This window comes from Brassica rapa, chromosome A01, assembly GCF_000309985.2.
Source record: "Brassica rapa cultivar Chiifu-401-42 chromosome A01, CAAS_Brap_v3.01, whole genome shotgun sequence".
Taxonomy (NCBI): Eukaryota; Viridiplantae; Streptophyta; class Magnoliopsida; order Brassicales; family Brassicaceae; genus Brassica; species Brassica rapa.
This window is the reverse complement of record NC_024795.2, coordinates 17,175,556-17,194,572: the sequence shown is the minus strand read 5'-3', so window position 1 is coordinate 17,194,572 and position 19,017 is coordinate 17,175,556. Positions and strand designations below refer to the sequence as shown.

Here is a 19,017-nt window from a genome sequence, read left to right as displayed (position 1 = left end):
AATGAATTTTATTGCAACACCCTATCAACAATGTGTACACCCACCAGCCATGTATTTCTCATTTTATAAGTTCAAATGCTCAAATCCAAAACACAAGATTCGAATATAGAAAATAACTTTGAAATCTCTGTCGAATTTATTATGTGGGTGGAGAAAAGGGAAAGTGAAGAGACAAGTAAATAAGATTTGGATTTCGGAGATCCGACGAAATTTGAAGATTTTATGGAATTTTGGGATTTCCAGACCCGAGAAATTTTTAGTTGATAGTGTCGAGTTTGAATTTTATTGGTTGGTTTTTTAAATAGGATGATATATCTTGGTTGTGCACAAAAAAAAAATCATGGTTGAATTATTTGATTTTTTTTTTCTCCGTGAAAACAACTATCATTTACCACTCTCATGAATTAAATTAAATCATCCCCTTTTTATTATTTGGGAAGCATTTAAAATAAATAACTTTTAGTTCATGTGTTTATTACAAGTGTACCATTTCTTACGTGACAACTCTACAAGCTCTCTCACCTATTCTATTTAAAAACCATTTATTAACTAGAGTAATTACACAACATGCCATTGATCAAAACATTATAATTAACTTAGTTTTGTCTATATGTATTCGTATCACATATATACGTAACACATTAAAAGTTGTTATCATTTATTTCTTACGTTTAATTACCTTAACCGAATTTTTTTCATTAATTTGTTAATTACCTTAACTGAAGCTTGTTCATTAATTTGTTTCAATACAAAAACATTACTCTTTTCTGGACATACCTATTGGTCTAATTTTTTATTCAAAATGAATATAGATGCCAATAACCAACTTTCATATTACAACAAAGAAAATTATAAGAAACGAAAAAGTTAATGTTTTATGATCAATCAAAGTTTGTTTTCTTAAAAATACTAAAAAGTATTTGATGATCAATACATGCTCAAGTGATTGATTTTCTTATAAATACCAAAAAGTATTTGTTCTCTTAAAAATATATCAAGAAAAAAAGTTTATTTTCTTAAAAATACTAAAAAGTATGAGGTGTGATTCACTCTGATCCATAAATGATTGATTTTCTATCATTAGTATTTTTATATAAAGTGCCAGTAATGTTTGAAGATCAATTAAAGTTTGTTTTCTACATGTTTCCTATACCACCTCTTTCTGACTGATTTCTTTTACATGAATTTTCTATATTTCCTCTTGATGTTTCCTATAACATCTCTGCATTTATCCCTAAGCCATTATGATTGATTTTTTTTTTTAAATACACATTATATTCATGATAATCATGCAATACTTGCTGCACAAGTTCAATCTTTGAAATAATGCAAATTGACAAATTTGCATCTTTAGGGAACTTAGTAATTCGAATTAGCCAAATATGGTAACAACTGATTGATTGCTCAATCACATTGTACACCTTCCGTTTAATTAAAACGTGTAGTATATTTTTTGAAGAAGAAAATAAACCTTCCGTTTTTAAAACTTGTAGTATACCGCTCAATCAAATTATACACCTTCCATTTAATTAAAACGTGTAATATATTTTCATTTTAAGGTCAACTGAAGCACGTTACCAACATTGATGGGTTTTCCAAAATTATTTTTGAACCCAAAGATGTTCCAAAAATCAATGCTTTCGGAAAGAGGTATATCCCAGTAGTTCTTTTGTTTTATAACAGCAATTTTATTTATACTGAATGTGATAGTACATAGTCTTCATGTAGAAGATTTGTTATTCCTTTTGGTACATAGTAATGAAAATAAAAAGAGTTCATGTTGGTTAAAATAGTTCTTGCTAGTCGATCAGCCGGTCTATTACCTTTCCTTTTGATCCACTGAAATGTGATATCTTTAAACTTCTGCTCCCACCACCGTATCTCTCTTATCCAATTATAACCATTAAATGTAGTGTCTTCTTATTTATGATGTCAATAGCTTTCCCGCAGTCACTTTCTATTATAATCTTACGAAACCCTTGAGTCCAGCAGTGTTGAATAGCCATAAGTATGGCCTGTAGTTCCGCTTCCAATGCTGTATTGACCTTCATACCTCGTGCCTGCACTGCTCCCTTATACTGACCTTCTTCATTGCGATATAACCAACCTGTAGTAGCCTCTGTGTTCTCATCCCGGAATGAACCATCTACATTACACTTAATCCTTCCATTTGTTGGTAACCTCCAGTAGTTCATTTTGTGAATTTGGTAAGTAGGTATGTTTAGTTTGTTAAACTAATTCTTAGTTTTTTCTTGGTATAGAATTGCAAACCAGGAGTTCTGAAGATCCTTTTTGCGGTATTTTGTTTTTTTCAGATTTTTATTTATTTCTTTATAATTTGGGACAGTTAGTACTTTGTTTTTTTTACCTATGTTTCTTCTAATATTATAATCATAATTTTATTAGGACAGGAATACTTCTTTTTCTTATGTTTTGTTTTGTCTTAAATTCATAATAAATTAATATAAGTTATTACACACTATTATACATTTTTTCCTTGCAATATATATAATTTACACATAACAAATTACACAATCTAAAAAAAAACAATTATGTTTACGTTATATATACATGCACAATTTATGGATTAAAAAAACTCTTTTCGGTCACTCACGCCTGCGCGGATTATTAACTAGTAATAATCTATTTTAAGTGAGAGTATATGAAAAAAAAATGGAAGTATATGGGATAGCATTTTCAGTTTGGGGACATCTCAGCCATTGTCCAACACAATAAAACTGAAATCGAGTATAAATTATAATTCATAACCAATTTTTTTAAATAAATTATGTACTTTTGTCTATTCATCTCATACGTTGGACCGGTGAACAACGGGTGGTCGCGTCGAAAATGCAAAAGGAGTTGTAGGGTAGTTATTGGTATATGAAACGGAGCTCCTTCATTCTAGGAATAAACAGAGGACCTTACACAATCCAACTCAGTTTCTTCTCTTATTAAACGGATCCAATATATTCCTTTCTTGTTTATTAACAAAAAAAAAAAACAACAACATAAGAAGAACAAAAATTACAGAAGAAGAATGGGCAGTTTCATTGAAATTCTTTGTGCAGTTCTCATACCTCCTGTTGGTGTATTCCTCAGATTTGGCTTGGGGGTAATATGTTTTTCATACATATATCACTTAATATTTAACTTTAATTGTTTAAGTAAGATTCAAATCTCTTTTTTTTTTTTTTTTAACTTTCTGTAATATTTTTTGCAGTTGGAGTTTTGGCTCTCTTTGCTCCTAACGTTCTTTGGTTTTTTCCCTGGACTGATATATGCTATTTGGGTTCTTACCAAATAGGAGCCAAAATTTTTTTATTTAATTTTATATTTTCCTTCCTTTCAACCAATGTATCTCAGGTCTTTTTTAATCGTCGTATTATGGAGTCAGTCAGTTGTTATCTTTGATATCTTTGTAATCTAACAATATTTGGTTGCTAAATTAGTAATGTAAATTCAAGCAATTCCTAGAAATGTTATGATTATAGTTCTTCATTTTGTTGCGTGATTGTGCTATTATGAACAATAACTAAATGTTAAGTTTAATACAACAAAAAAAAAAACTAAATGTTATGAAACAAAAGTAAAACTTCAAGACGACACTCTTTGTGACACAGAAGGAGTATAATACATATCATTCATATAATGGACCAGAGTACAATGCTTTTTATTACAATCCAATATAGATTTCCCATCAAATTCAATGCTTTTCCTCGCCATTTCCTGCATTCTTTTTATTGTTCTCCTTCATTGGGGGCTGTCTCTGCTTTCTCTTTCTCTTCTGTTTCTCTCTTCTTCTCTTCCACATCGTCCTCGACCTTCCTCTTTGCTTCTTTCAACACTTGGATTAAACGCTTCAAACATGTCTCTGATCCTTGATAGAGTAACTTTGCTATCCGCTGTATTCTCATCTTCATTTTCCATCATCTTCTTCAGAATGCTCTTCTCGTCTCCATCTTCCTTTTCCTCTTCTTTTTTCCTTCTTTGTCCAGTGAGATCAAGTGAACAATCAATATCTTCAATCACTATAATCGATTTCGCCGAAGTGTCGATTAATAACCTCCTTAGCTGTGTATTATCCCTCACCGTTGTCAACTCAAGATCATAAACATCATAATCCAAGAAATTCGCCATTGCAGCAATCATTGTTGATTTCCCAGTCCCGGGTGGTCCATAAAAAAGATACCCTCGCTTCCAAGCTTTCCCAATCTTCTTGTAGTACTCTTTGCTCTTTTACTGAACTTGACCAGATCTCTTTTAAGCTCCTCCTTCTTCTTCTTATACATAGCTAGAGTATCAAATGTGGCGCGATGGTCGAACGCAACATGGTTTCATTTTGTCTTGTTTCCGTTGTCCTCGCTTGAACTATTTGAATAAATCTTCCTCTCCCTGTTCTTCAGCTTTATTGACTTCCCCTCCCGAAAAACATGGTTGATATACCTTTCTAGAATTACTTCCCGGTCACGTCTATGGAACCTGAGCATGTAGTATCGCTTCTCATCGGCACCAGGGTAAAATGAGAAAGGCTCCTTCCTGGTTTCCTCTTTATTCGACTGCCACCAAACCTTGATGCCCTCGAAATCGTCAGTTATCTCCTCATAATCATCCATGCTAAGCACAAGAGATTTGCTTCCTTTAACAGTGTTGGCCTTAAGCCTCTTGGCCCGAGCAGAGGAGTCTTTGCTGAGATAGTTCTGAATAGCATCGTAGGGCACGCTTCGCTTAAAGTTTTGTCCGGTGTATTCAAAGAATGTTACTTGGATGTAAGGGTCGAATAGAGTAGTGAGGCGTTGAATGAAGGGCTGGAGGTTGTCTCCGAAGGTGGGGAAGTATTGGTTGAAGATTGTATATATGAACATAAGGGTTGCTAGTGCAGACCCTGTGTTAGTCCACAGCTCAGCCATTGTTGCCATTTATTACTTTAGAGCTCTGTTTCAGGGTTTTGGAAGAGGTTTCTTGGGCTGTAAGGAAGGTTTCTGATATGTGTTTTGAGTTGAGATGTTGATTAAAGATGGAAGTGTGGTTTGCGGTACACAAAAACTTATAAACGATACTTATATATCATTAAGGATGGATTAGATTATCAATAAATATACTGGAGAAGCCTTAGTCAACAACATCATATACTTAACGTGTGAGTACGCATATGTGACATAACTTGGAAACAACGTAATGACGATAATTATTTATGTGAAAGAAGAACATAAGAAAGCAAAAATCGAAAAGAGAGGGAAATTGCCGAATTAAAAACTAAAAAGAACTATTCTTTAAAATTCGACAACATGTTTCGGATAGAGAAAATACTTCAAATTTAAAAGAATACTGCTTCACCAGTAGAGACGTGCCAAAAAGAATCCAAGTGTATTGCGTTTGTTTTAGTTCTTACGTGTAGTGGCAACCCTAAAGCATCTATGAACTAAAATAAGTATATATGGAGAATCCATAGCTAAAATTGAATAATAAAAAGTTAACCAAAATTAATAAAGAAATAAACAAAGAATCAAACGTTTTGACAAAAAAAAAAAACAAAGAATCAAGGGTTAATTTGCCAAATGGCTAAAATCGCAAGTAAAATTAAGTGGATGACATTGATTTTGACGTAATTGAGTTAATAACATTTAAGGTGAAATTGATCCGGTTATACCCTTTATTGCAACAAATAACCGGTGACAAATGAAATAGAAATGACAACGATACTAACTTATATAGCCCACGATTTAGGCGCTCTGTTCATAAAAAAAAAGTTGACATTCAAATTACTATACCATATTGATTCATAAAGTTATGTACCATATCATCAAAACAGTACAAGACATCATTCGTATCATAACCCCTAAATACTAAACCATATCCTAACTTCACCTCTAACTTTTAAATACTAAACCCTAAATCCTACTTTTAAAATACTAAACTCTAAACTCTAATCACTAAACCCTAAACCCAAATATAAAAAATTTCAGATAATACATAATATTATCTAATATTAAATTATATTGTGTAATATTAAACTATACATTACAAATCATTCATTGTAATAATCTAATTTTAAATATAAAATATAATAATTACAACTAGAATTATTCATTGTAATAAATCAGAGTATTCTATTTCATATCACCAAAATAATATAGAACACAAACCACATTTCAACTCCTAAATAATAAATCATATCCCAATACACCAACAACAATCCATAAATACTAAACCAACCTTATTTACTAAACCCAAATATAAACTTTAAATCCAAATATAGTCTTTAAAACCAAATAGAACAGAACAAAATATATAGTATAGTAAATTCTAAGTACTAAACCCTAAACCTTATTAACTAAATCCAAAACCCAAATATAAACCTTAAATCCAAATATAAACCATGAACCCAAATAGAACGGAAAAAAATATATAGTATATATTGATGAAATTTTGAAATGTTTATGATTGCATGTAAGAGTTAATGTTGACCCCAACCCCCACATGTCAAATATTAAATACTAAACCCTAATCAGTAACCCTAAACCAAAATATAAACCTTAAATACAAATATAACTCTAAAACCAAATAGAATTGAACAAAATAAATAGTATAGTATATATTGGTAAAATTATGAAATTATCAAAATAGTACAGGACTCTTACCCTACCCACAACCTATAAATATTAAACACAAATCCAACTATAAATACTAAACTATAAATTGTAAACATTGGTGATAAGATGGAAAAAAAAAGAACAGAGAAGGAAAAAGAGATATAACCGGTAAGAAGAAGAAAGGGAAAGGATAAAATTGCTATTATTATAGAATATACATAGAATATCGGTTTGACATTTTCTTTGATTAGTTTGTGAATTATAATTTTTTTGAACGGCATAGGGTGCAATTTCCCAAGAATCAAACGTATATTAAGAACTCTGACAAGATAAAAAATAACAGTACCTTATTATTTAGACAGAAATTAGGACGGAGGTGATGTGTAGGACGGAGACGATGTGGCTTGAAAATATATATTTGGATAACAATCATTTATTCAACTTGAAAATTTTCATTGATTTGTTTAGAAAAAAAAAGTGAGAAAGCAGAACCTAATTCATAAAAATTTAATGTTTGTTTAGATATTAAGAATTTTTTATCATCAAATATTTTCAAATTTTCAATACCAAATTATAATAATCGTACAATTATAGAAGATAATTAAGATCCTTTGAACAACTCGTATATTGGAAGAAAAAGAACAATACTAAAATTATTTTTATCATTATCAAAAAACAAGGAATAAAAGGAAAAATGAAAGAAGTTAAAACACATAAGTGATTTCTCGAACTTACAATAGGCAAAAAGGTTGGTCCACAGACCACTACACTAAAGACAACTAGCAATATTTGGAGCCCTCAAATTCTATATAACCACTGGCGCCTAAAACCTTTGTTTTAGGGACTTTAGGTCAGGACCGGTCCTGCACCTAGGACAGAGACAATGCACCTAGGACAGATGTAAAGCGTCTAGGACTGATGCTCGCATCTGACTAGGAGAGAGGTGATACCTCTAGGACGGATATGATGTCCCTCTGACGGAGGCGATGCTCCTAGGATAGAGGCAACTGTTGAATCTGAGTTTGGTCGGTCCTTAAAAAATGAACAAACTCAATTATGGGTTATTTCAAAAATACTTTTATTGATCAACATGAGATATTACAAGGGTGAATTTGGCGAATATTCATAGCAAGGAGAAGAATGTAAAAAATGACCATGCTACAGTAATCCCAACAGGGTTTGGGCGAAAATTCCCAAAACACTCCCTCCGTGGCGCGTGCGCGTGAAGATAGAGGAAGACGTAAAAACCATGTGCGCAATTCTCCCTTGTACCAAACCTATAGATAGTATAGGATATCATTTCAATAACATAACCACATGTTTAAAAAATTCAAACGCTGAGAAATTCCCGCTCATAAAGAACGTGTGGCTAATATTGATCACGGACTCTAACCTTAAGTATGCATATATATTTTAGAAAACGAACTATACTGAGTGGAAGGTAAAAATAGACAGTAGAAAAGTGAAAATGTCTGAAGAAGAAGACAGCGTTGGAGTTAAAGCGCAAGGAGACAATGATCAGGTTTGGAGCTTTCTTCTTTAAAGCGCTTTTATTGTTGGGACGCTGGTTGGTTGGTTGTGGACTATGATAGGGAGGGTGACTTATTATAAGTAGTGTGATACCACTCAAATTATCCTAAGAAGTGTTACTTTCATCAAAAGAGGTTCAGATGTAGTACTTAGGGATCGAATCCACAAGGAGCTAGGGAACAATTAAATCTAGTGTTTATTAATTCTAAAGGTTGTAAATGTTTTAATGAAATAGCAATAGTAACAAGCGAGTAAATAATAAATGTAACTTTGGTTGGAAATGATATTAGATGCAGGGCCACTATTCAGGTGTTGGAGATTATAATACCTGTAGATGCCTAACTGTTGCATGCATGATATATTAGAGCTCATTCGCTTAACTCAGTGATCAGCTGTCGCATGTACCACTGGTTAACAGACTAGATCTCGTGTCTCACCGGTTAGTATGCAGACACAAGAGAGTGTCGATCGATAGTCTATTAAGACGTCGACCGATACACCTTTGCCAACATCGATCGATTGTCAGTTGAGGACATCTATCGACGGGTTGTAGCAGGCCTATGCGCGAGTATGAAATGCCCTACTAAGATTCTAAATTGACGGTTAGCCCTCTCTAGCAATCCTAATATGATAGATAGATGTCAGGATGGGATAACAAGGGTGCTTGAATATGCAATCCTATGATCAAGTTCTAGTTAGCTAGGTTAAAACAAGCAATGAATACAAATCTATCATGAATATCACAACAAGGCAGATCTATAGTTTGGGGCTAATCCCACAAACCTATCTGAACCCTGGATCTAACAGTTGAACTACTCAGACATAGCAAAGCAATTCATATCAATAGAGAAATAGAAACTCATAGAATAGATGAAAAGAAATAGAAACAAGGAGTTCCAATCACAAGTGATCTTCTCTCCCAAAATGAAACTTGTAACAAAACTAGGTCTAGAAAAAGCTTTGTTCTCCTCTGCCGTCAGAAACACTAGGCATTATATATTATACTAGGTTAAAAACTCGTCAGGGCATTTTGGTAATTTGACTTGGCCTTGGTTTTTAAGTCTGCTGAATCCAAAATGTCGCGTCTGGTGTCTCGACATCGATCGATGGTACTTGTGTACATCGATCGATATTAATCTTCATCTGTCGAGGTATTTCCTGATATCGATCGTCAGCACTGATGCACATCGATCGATTATTCTTCCTCTCGTCGACCTCTAAGTGGCCAGCTCGGGTGAAATGTCCTTTAAGTCATAGCTTTACTCCGAAATGCACCTGAACCTGAAAACATACCTAGAAGAATAGAAAACATAGATATATATATAGCAAAATACTTATATACCATGGATAAAAATGGGTCAAATCCAAGGTATATCATAGTGATAGATCCATACCTTATCAGTTTGTTGCTCTGTTTATAGAGATAAATGAGATAAGTGTGTGACGAGTAAATGGAAAAGCAAACAAGTTGATGAGATGTCTATACTATATATTTGAAATGAATAGATATACAGCAACTAACCATGTGATCTGAATCATGCGCATACAGATACCGGATCAGGACACCGTTAGGATGATAACAGGATCGTGGGTCCATGAGGAACACGGACAATGGATCTTCGATTCCCTTGCCGAAGAAGGCCGTTTCAGTGTTACCCTTTTCCCTGACCTCGAGTATGAAGAGTTAGTCAAAATGGTGATATCAACCCTACGTATCGTCGCCCCCAACGTCAGCATCAAACTTTCGTACCAATATCCCTCCTGGATGCAGATTGACGCGGGGGATGGGTCAACACCGCAGTTCATATCAGACGACTATGACGTTGAGTCATTTGTGCATATGAGGCGCAAAATAGAGGAGGTTAATTTGTACGTAACCATCTCGGAGCATAACAATGGCTTGACAACCGGGAAAACTAGACCACCATTTGCGAGTGTCACTGACTAAACATTAATCCGAAACGAAGATGAAGAAGAGAGCGACGCAGATGATATGTTGGAGGAGGAGTGGCTAGAGTTTGCGATGTCAGAAACCCCACTGACTTGTCCACACAAGAGAAACAACGTTGGGGGTAGTTTTGCTGTTCCTGGAAGCGAAACCATTCCAAACCTCCAACGTGGTATAGTCATACGTGAGCCAATAATCAGGCTTGCAAGTCCTCCCAGGGAACGAGTAAACAAAGGGAAAGGAAAAGTGATTGCAACGGAAGGGGATACAAATGCTCCGACTCTGAACTGCCATCTCCCAGAGTTGTCCATCAACAGAGGACCTTACGGGGGAAACGGGGAAAGTAGTAGAGCCGTTAGGCATCGTTTGTTTGATGGTCCAACTGTACCCACCAACCGAGCTGTTGAAGTGGAGGAGCACGCGGAAGCAGAAGGGGAGACAATAGAACCACAAACTGTTGGACGTCAATCCGGAGTCGTGCAACCTAGCAGCCTATACACATGGACACGTTTTCAAGACTCATTACATGACCTCCTAAATGACGAAAGCTCTGAGCCGGTACTCTTCGCACGGGATGCGCCACCGGTTATTGACAGCCTCGAAGAGGATGGTACATACTACTGCACACTATACTATAATTGTAAATAGTCTAGACACGTATATGACCACCGTCGGCCTCTATTTGCATGGATTGGTGCTGCGTTAGAAGCTGTACCCTATGAAGGCGACAACCTCTTTGTTGGCCAAGTTTTCAAGTCGAAGACGGACTGCAAAATCAAAATTGCTATTCAAGCCATAAATAGGAAGTTTCACTTCAAAATAAAAGCGATCAACACCAAATTTTATGGTACTGATATGCATTGCCATTGACTGTCCATGGCGCGTCTACGCAGCAAAACTTGATGGAACCGGCAACTTCCAGATAAGGCAAGCAACACTGAGGCACAGTTGCTCCGTCGATGCACGCCGCAACTATCATAAGTTGGCAACGACACAAGTTATTGGGGAGATCATACAGTCTCGTTTCATTGGAATAAAGCGCGGGCCCACCCCAGCGACAATAAGGAAACTGATGCTCGACGACTTCAATGTTAATGTCTCCTACTGGAAATCATGGCGTTCCCGGGAGATTGCAATGGAAAGTGTGTTAGGATCCATGGCCGGAAGCTACGCCCTCATGCCGGCGTATATGGGCCTCCTGCAGACCACAAACCCGGGGTCTATTTGTGCACTCAAAACAACTGAAAATTCTAATGGTGGTACGCTGTTTAAGTATGCCTTTATAGCGTTTGGGGCATCAATTAAAAGATACAGGTACATGAGAAAAGTCATAATCATCGATGGGACCAGTTTGAAAGGGAGGTATGGGGGATGCTTAATGTCAGCTTGTGCCCAAGATGGGAATTTTCAAAATTTTCCACTTGCGTTCGCGGTGGTCGATAATGAGAACGATGCATCTTGGGAGTGGTTCTTAACACAATTGAAGGAATTTGTCTTCGACTCAGGACATTTGGTGTTCGTCTCCGACCGCCATGGTAGCATATACAACGCGATTGGAACAGTAAGGAGTATTTATTATATTTCATTCTATAAACATGCATATTATAGTTTTATCAAAGTAACCGAAATATTATGAAGCAGGTGTTCCCGGCGGCCACACATGCAGCCTGCACTGTACACTTGTGGAGGAACATTAAGGCGAGGTTCCAATCGCAAAGACTAGCATCTCTCGTGGGAGCAGCAGCGAGAGCATATACTGTGGAAGGATTCAATAAAATCTTCCTTGCCATTCAACGGGTCAGCCCTGGATGTGCAGCATATCTCGTCGACATTGGTAACATCATCCACATACTATCACAAGTGTCCATATAGTATAGTAACTAAGCTGACTGACCATTTGTTGCCTCTCAGGTTTTGAGCATTGGACGCGTGCGCATTTTTCTGGCGACCGTTACAATATAATGTTATGTACAGCGCTAATGAGTTAGTTTGCACTTAGACGTGCAAAAGAGTTGGAGCATAAAGGGACACTAACACCAAAGGTGCCAGGGCAGGTTGAATTGAACTTTAAATCCTCAACTTCGTTGGCGGTTAGTGGAATAAGTGAAACCGAGTTCCAAGTGATGGCCCAAAGTGGGGAGTGGTGGCTGCAGCAGGACGCGCTAATATCGTAACTGACTCTTTGGTGGCTGCTGCGTATTATGCGGACACATGGCATAGTGCTTACGAGGCGAAGATTTACCCCATTCCATCTGTAGGTGAAAACGAAATTGGAGGAGAATATGCGGGGGATCTACTACCGCCTGAGGTTAGGCGCCCACCTGGGAGGCCACAGAAGGTCTGCATCTTGTCGTGGAGCGAAGAGAAGGTATGTTGAATATAGTAATAAATATGTATACTATAACATTTGATGGAATAGAGTGATTTCCATAATTAAATGCTTCTCTCCGTTTTACAGCTTGCAGGATTGAAGGGAAGTAGAAAATGCACAAGATGCAGGGGGGAAGGCCACAACAAGGCCTCCTGCCGTAGTGCTATATAAAAAAAGATGTAAAGACGGGTGGGGGGGGGGGGTTGGTTGAAGGTGGGCAAATGAATTCCTTTTTGACCCCGGCGCAGTCAGTGTTCCACCCATCTAAACCGATGGAGTGATGTTGCGGGAGCAACTATGGTATTTTCACGGACGCGAAATACTTTTGTATACACAAATCCATTTGCAGTATACATAAGTATTTTGTCACATTCCATAAGTTGTTTGTATAAGCATCTGTAAATAGTGTGTCCATGCTTGTTGTAAATAGATGCGCCATCATGTAATCTTCTTTTTTTGTGTAAGATAAATGAAAGCCCCCTATTCCCGTCAATGTTCTGAGTTAAAAAATTTCACATAGTATTCAATGCGCGACCACCACCATACTACAAGTACAATAGTATAGTCCAACATAACCAAAAAAAAAAAAGAATAAGCCTCCAAGTACGCTAACTGTTGGTACGAACTGAAGGAGTACTTCAAGGTATAACAGCAGTGAAAAACAACGTTCTCAACGTGGGGAAAGAGTTCGAAGCCTAAATTGGACTGATAAAGACTTCACCTATATTATGTGGGAGAAGAAGTCATTGGTCACCTGCGAACGTTACAAGAAGTAACTCCAGGAGACCATACCATGTAAAGTGTAGTCCTTGTATTGTGTTTACAGATGTTGTTCAAATGTGGCCCTTATTGGGTACTGTTTATTGTCGTGATTGTGGTGCATGGATCGGTGCAGGAAGGAGAGAAACAACAAGGCAGATGTGCAAATGGTTTCCTTCCCGAATAACTAATTGTTCCCAACCCGGGACATATGAAAAGCAAAATATGACTAGACTATCAAAACTATAGTATAGTATGCATTAGCCTTACAAAAAAGAAATGTTATTGACGTGACACATAAAAGACCGCCCAATAGACAGTGTTTGCTGATCAAAATTGGGCATAAAATGAAGACCATAACATAACATTAATATAATACAATCAGCTTTCTCCATCGAAAGAAGTAGTTATGGAATTAAAACCAGGACAACACACACTTATCAATTACTTCAGACACCGGGATGCAATGATAGCTATCGCAATTATAAAACCCGCCCATGAGATGGTCAAATAGTGGCGGAGAATTTTCTCCCTCTCACCCGCGTTGATAAGTTCGACCTCCACCTTCTTAGTGGCATCTACCGTCGCCACATTATCCTCCGCATCGACTTTAGTGTGTTGAACACAATTCCCTTCCCGCATGAGTTTCGCATTTGCTGCTTTCAGCTGTCTAATTTCGTCTCGTTGACGCCGCATTATGTCGCGTGCCTCTAATAAGCTCGTCTTCTGCCACTTACATGGTGTCTCCTCATCAGCCCACGCGACGAAAGTATGGACAGCACAGCGGAAGTAAAGCCTACCTGGATTCTCATCTGACCATGATTTTAGTATCTCAATTTTGCGCCCACAGTAACACATAGGGCCAACCTTGTTGCTGCCCTCTGTTAATCGAAAAGAATTGGCATCTGAAAACTCACTCACTGAACTGGCCATCGGCAAAGAAGAGATGTTGAAAAGGAGGAACTGGGCCGTTTCTTAGGCGGTGGTTGTGGAGGTGAAAACGGCACAAATAGTATACGCAGCCTTTTGCTAGTCCTTTTCTGAACAACTTCAGACGGATTAGGATTACCTTTTGTTTCCCCTTTCTCTATTGAAATCAATACAGCAGCGCCTCTAAGTGGGACGTTTGGCAAGGTTGGGGTCAATAATCGGCAACTCTGGCTTCTCTACAGGAGGTTGCTGCAAATATAAACACTTTTAGAACGTTACAACCTACTGCACTTACTACATGGGGGGGGAAACATTTTAACCATAAACTTATAGCTTACATCATTTAGAAGCGTACCATCCTTAATAGGGGAACTGTGGGGTTGAAGCTGAACATCCATAGATGTCGGTTCAGATTCCTCAGCTGGGGAAGGAGGGGCACTGCAGTCCTCCTTACTAGTGTCCTCATTCGGCGGAGGTATGATCTCGAGATTTTTGGCCGAACCATACTGCAAAAATGTTATTTTTTGAAAGTCAGTTGAAGACACACATACACACAGTAACATGGTGAAGTTTGACATGACAATATGAAGTTACTCACTTTCTTCTCCTCATAGTACTATAATTATGTACTTGTAGTATAGACTAACAAAGTCAGTACGCTATAGTAGTGTACACGCACCCTGTCTTATACGTAACTCTAATAACCTTCAACTTATTTTAAATGACATAGGCCTGATTCACAACTTACATCATTTTTGCCATGACCACCATCTGAAGTGGACGTCTCTTCGCCGCCATCTTCCCGAGCCTCCCCCATAGCTGGGCAATGGTCAACAGAATCCAGAGGAGCTACTTCATTGGTGATTGGGCCACCAGGATGGGGAGTGGCTCCCCTTCCATTACCACCGGAGAACTGCTGCAAAAAAACACGACACAGTTCGCATGAGTCCATACCATTAGCAATTATAGTGTAAAAAAACGAGGACACAGTTCGCCTGAGTCCATACCATTACCAATTATAGTATACAGTTCACTTACAGTTGTTTTGGCAGACTCAGAAGTTCCATCACCCAATTGGCCACCTCTGTGCTTCTGTTGCTCTGCACCCCCACAGCCAGTAGAAGTGTCTGATGATACGACTGGGTTCCTTGTTTGTACTCTAGGAACGGTAATTGGACTACCAGAATTCAATATGTCTGCATCTCCTACGCGCACACCCAAAAAAATATGACAACAGTAAGCAGATGTGGCACAAAAGATTTACTGATGTATATACCGCACACTACCTCTTGCTGGATCAGCCATTCCGTATGGTGCAGATATCCTTCCCCGTGCGAAAATTTCGTCCTTTAGTGAACGCATTTCTTGCGTAATGTGGGTTTTCAAAAGGGCTAACAAGGGCCCTGCACGTGCTTCTAGTTCATTTGCCAAACCATGGACGAGATTTGATAAATCCACCGTAACCCCAAGACCACCCCCTCCTCCATGACCATCTGTATTTACGGGTTGACCATGTTCTCCCCCCCCGAGTCTCCTAAACAGTCTGCTCCATAACCACTCTTCCATTGTTTTGCATTAATTGCCTTAACACCCCCCCCCCTCCCTGCTAGGTATTGATTTCGAAGGGGAAGCCATCCCGAATCAACGATACCATGTGAGCAACTGCCATATCTTCCACCTCATCAGGGAAAGGAGGAATGTCAGAACCGTCGCATAGTATGGAACGAACTGAAGCCTGCCAAAAAAATATTATACAGGAAATGCAAAATGTTTAATGTTCATGTAAAAAGATGGAAGAATTAAAAGCAAAGGGAATGTGCACAGCGTACCTGCCCAATAAGCTCTAGATTTTGAACCGTAACAACATTTATTTTAACGCTTCTCGCACAAACATCATCAACAATGTCTTCTATGGGAAGCTCCTCATTCACCAGATCCTCCCCTAAGCGTGGCTCTGCAATAATATGGGGGAAGCTGCAGACTGTTACTAGAACCATAGCGTGTGCAAAACCTTGTATTGCAAGGGTGTCTTGCGCCAACTGTCCGGCTCCCCTAATCTTCCCGCTTCCAACCGTTAACAGAAACGACTCCCTCCCCCAAGGATGTTCCATAAACATAGGAATATCGCTCAACATCTCAACCACTTCTGGTCTGATCTGCATTGAACCACTAGTTGGGCATAGAATGTCTTCTACGAGGAGGAGAAGACCCAAACGCAATCGGCTGTCATCATCTTTGTATTCGTCTTTCTGCTCAACCTGCATATGATCACCTCTGGGTTATCGTCTCTTCACTGCCAAATAATTCTCGCCACATGACTCCATCACCACCTACTTGTTTTCCCTTTGCTTTGCCCTTTTTTTTCCCTTTCCCCAACCTCTGCGCACCTACGTTCGGGGTAGGAGGGGATCCACAATTGAGACCCGTCACCAATTCAAAGTCTGCAATACCATATCGAATTGGCTTCCCTGCAAACAACCACCACAGCTCGTACAATTTCCTCGCCACCAACTGACGTGACAAAATCTGGTGCGCGAACATGACGGAAAATTTATGAGTCCCCATAAGCATCAGTTGTCTAAACTGAGATTCCGCCAACATCTCCTGCTGAGCATCTGAAAATGCTGCTTTTACAATCTCAACCCACCGCAATTTGAAGTAGTTGTTAATTCTCTTCCGGCCTGTGGGTTCATACCCTGTCTGAACCAAACGTTCTGGCAAACCTACCTCCTCCATCATGCGAAACGAAATTACAGTATATAAGTATCACACAATGTTTACTCTTTAAATTATACTATACTACATAACCATGACAATAGTAAGTTGTAAGAATAAGAGAAGGGATAATGTTTGGAAGGATTCCAATTTCCAATTTCTCATAAAAATGGAGTTTTACACAATGCAGATGCATAAAGAAAGCGAGGAAACAATTATAAAACGAACATCATCTAACTATACTACGTAGTTATATCGAATAGACTACGCAATAAAAGGATAATGTTTCGAAGGATTCCAATTTTGAATAGTCGATTCTTTACAATACAAACTACCCACATGCAAACCAACTTTAAGGAGGATCTACTTCAGTTTCACATAAAAATGAAGTATTACACAATGCAGGTGCAGAAAGATTGCGAGGTAACAATTATAAAACAAACATCATCTAACTATACTACGTAGTTATATCGAATAGACTACACAATAAAACACTCATTGTTCTTTGTTCACCTAGACTATACTACATAAAACAACTAATAGTCAGACAATACTCGTCGCAGTCGATTCTTTACAATACAAACTACACACATGCAAACCAACTTTACGGAGGATCTACTTCAGTTTCACATAAAAATGGAGTTTTACACAATGCAGATGCAGAAAGAAAGCGAGGAAACAATTATAAAACGAACATCATCTAACTATACTACGTAGTTATATCGAATATACTACGCAATAAAAGGATAATGTTTCGAAGGATTCCAATTTTGAATAATCGATTCTTTACAATACAAACTACCCACATGCAAACCAACTTTACGGAGGATCTACTTCAGTTTCACATAAAAATGGAGTTTTACACAATGCAGGTGCAGAAAGATTGCGAGGTAACAATTATAAAACAAACATCATCTAACTATACTACGTAGTTATATCGAATAGACTACACAATAAAACACTCATTGTTCTTTGTTCACCTAGACTATACTACATAAAACAACTAATAGTCAGACAATACTCGTCGCAGTCGATTCTTTACAATACAAACTACACACATGCAAACCAACTTTACGGAGGATCTACTTCAGTTTCACATAAAAATGGAGTTTTAGACAATGCAGGTGCATAAAGAACGCGAGGAAACAATTATAAAACGAACATCATCAAACTATACTACTTAGTTCTATCGAATAGACTACACAATAAAACACTAATTTTCACTCAATCACTGATGCATTGTCGAAACAGAAACAGGAGGTTCTGTTCATAGGAAGATACTTTCAACAGCAATAGTTGATCATGACATCATGGCAGAAATGGAAATTAGAAGTTCCAATGGTTTCAGTATTACCCTTGAACGTTTCCGTCTCGCACCTCCGTCACCCAGTTCTGCAACCGACAGAGGCGGTGTTTATCAATTTCGAAAAAGCACAGGGGAGATTTCGCGAAAACAGAGGACGCTGGTGCGATTATATCGCAAGAATCAGACTAACCTCGAGTCAATCTGTCGAAGCCCCAACAGAAACCGGCCACCGTCGCAGTGTTACGAACGAGTTCTCCGACCAAAATTGAATCGCAATGCTCCCAAATGTTGCCGCTCTGTAAAACGTTAGGATTGTCGCTTTTGTTGTGTTAGAAGGGAAGAGGAAACTGTTCAGTTCACTAGTGGGCCCATCCCTTTCTCACGTGCAACCTCGGGGTTTTTGGGCATTATACATAAATATGGGCTCTATATCGTAGCCTATCGTGTGCTATGGTTACATTCTTAGTTTCTATTTTCCCTATAGTTATACACTCCAATTCCCCATATTACAATGGTTTTTGAACAATATTTAAAGAGAATGAGTGAAAAAAACTCAGAATTGAGAGTACATTTTATATCCTTATACTTAGAGATTCTGATATACCATGGGTTTTAACATCTTTTAACCATGGTATAAGTCCTATTTAGAATCTAGATTATACATCCGGAATCGTTTTGGTGTTTTTTTAGAATCTTTTAATGTTCAGGTACATTTTAGGGACTATGGAGATTATGGAGCTATTTGAGGTGCACCACTGTGCAGTCGCGTCAGAATTTTAGCTATATATGTAGGAATTCCCAAGGTGTGATTAAGGTCATATTTTGACACATGAAAGAACTTTGAGTTAGCTTTCCAATGCCACCG

At 37.8% G+C, this 19,017-nt stretch overlaps 2 protein-coding genes and 1 pseudogene across 2 annotated transcripts; 1 reads left to right on the top strand and 2 right to left on the bottom strand.

Moving 5' to 3' along the window:
* The first annotated feature begins 3,026 nt into the window (after nt 1–3,026).
* On the top strand, nt 3,027–5,670 carry LOC103847635 (UPF0057 membrane protein At1g57550-like). The gene is made up of 2 exons (XM_009124722.3): nt 3,027–3,115; nt 3,224–5,670. Exons 1-2 carry the CDS (start codon nt 3,041–3,043, stop codon nt 3,305–3,307), a joined length of 159 nt encoding a protein of 52 aa, XP_009122970.1. The 5' UTR covers nt 3,027–3,040; the 3' UTR covers nt 3,308–5,670.
* On the bottom strand, nt 3,172–4,962 carry LOC103847636 (annotated as a pseudogene).
* A 7,975-nt stretch (nt 5,671–13,645) lies between the features above and the next one.
* LOC103847671 (uncharacterized protein At4g04775) lies at nt 13,646–14,134 on the bottom strand. Its single transcript, XM_009124755.1, has one exon. The coding sequence runs from the start codon at nt 14,132–14,134 to the stop codon at nt 13,646–13,648; it is 489 nt and encodes a 162-aa protein (XP_009123003.1).
* Between the last annotated feature and the right edge of the window lie 4,883 nt (nt 14,135–19,017).

What these genes read in the sequence shown, in the direction of transcription:
- LOC103847635 (XM_009124722.3), top strand. Translation starts at nt 3,041, where the DNA reads ATGGGCAGTTTCATTGAAATTCTTTGTGCAGTTCTCATACCTCCTGTT. An exon ending in TCCTCAGATTTGGCTTGGGG is followed by an intron (nt 3,116 to 3,223) that starts GTAATATGTTTT and finishes TATTTTTTGCAG; the next exon opens with TTGGAGTTTTGGCTCTCTTT.
- LOC103847671 (XM_009124755.1), bottom strand. Translation starts at nt 14,134, where the DNA reads ATGGCCAGTTCAGTGAGTGAGTTTTCAGATGCCAATTCTTTTCGATTA.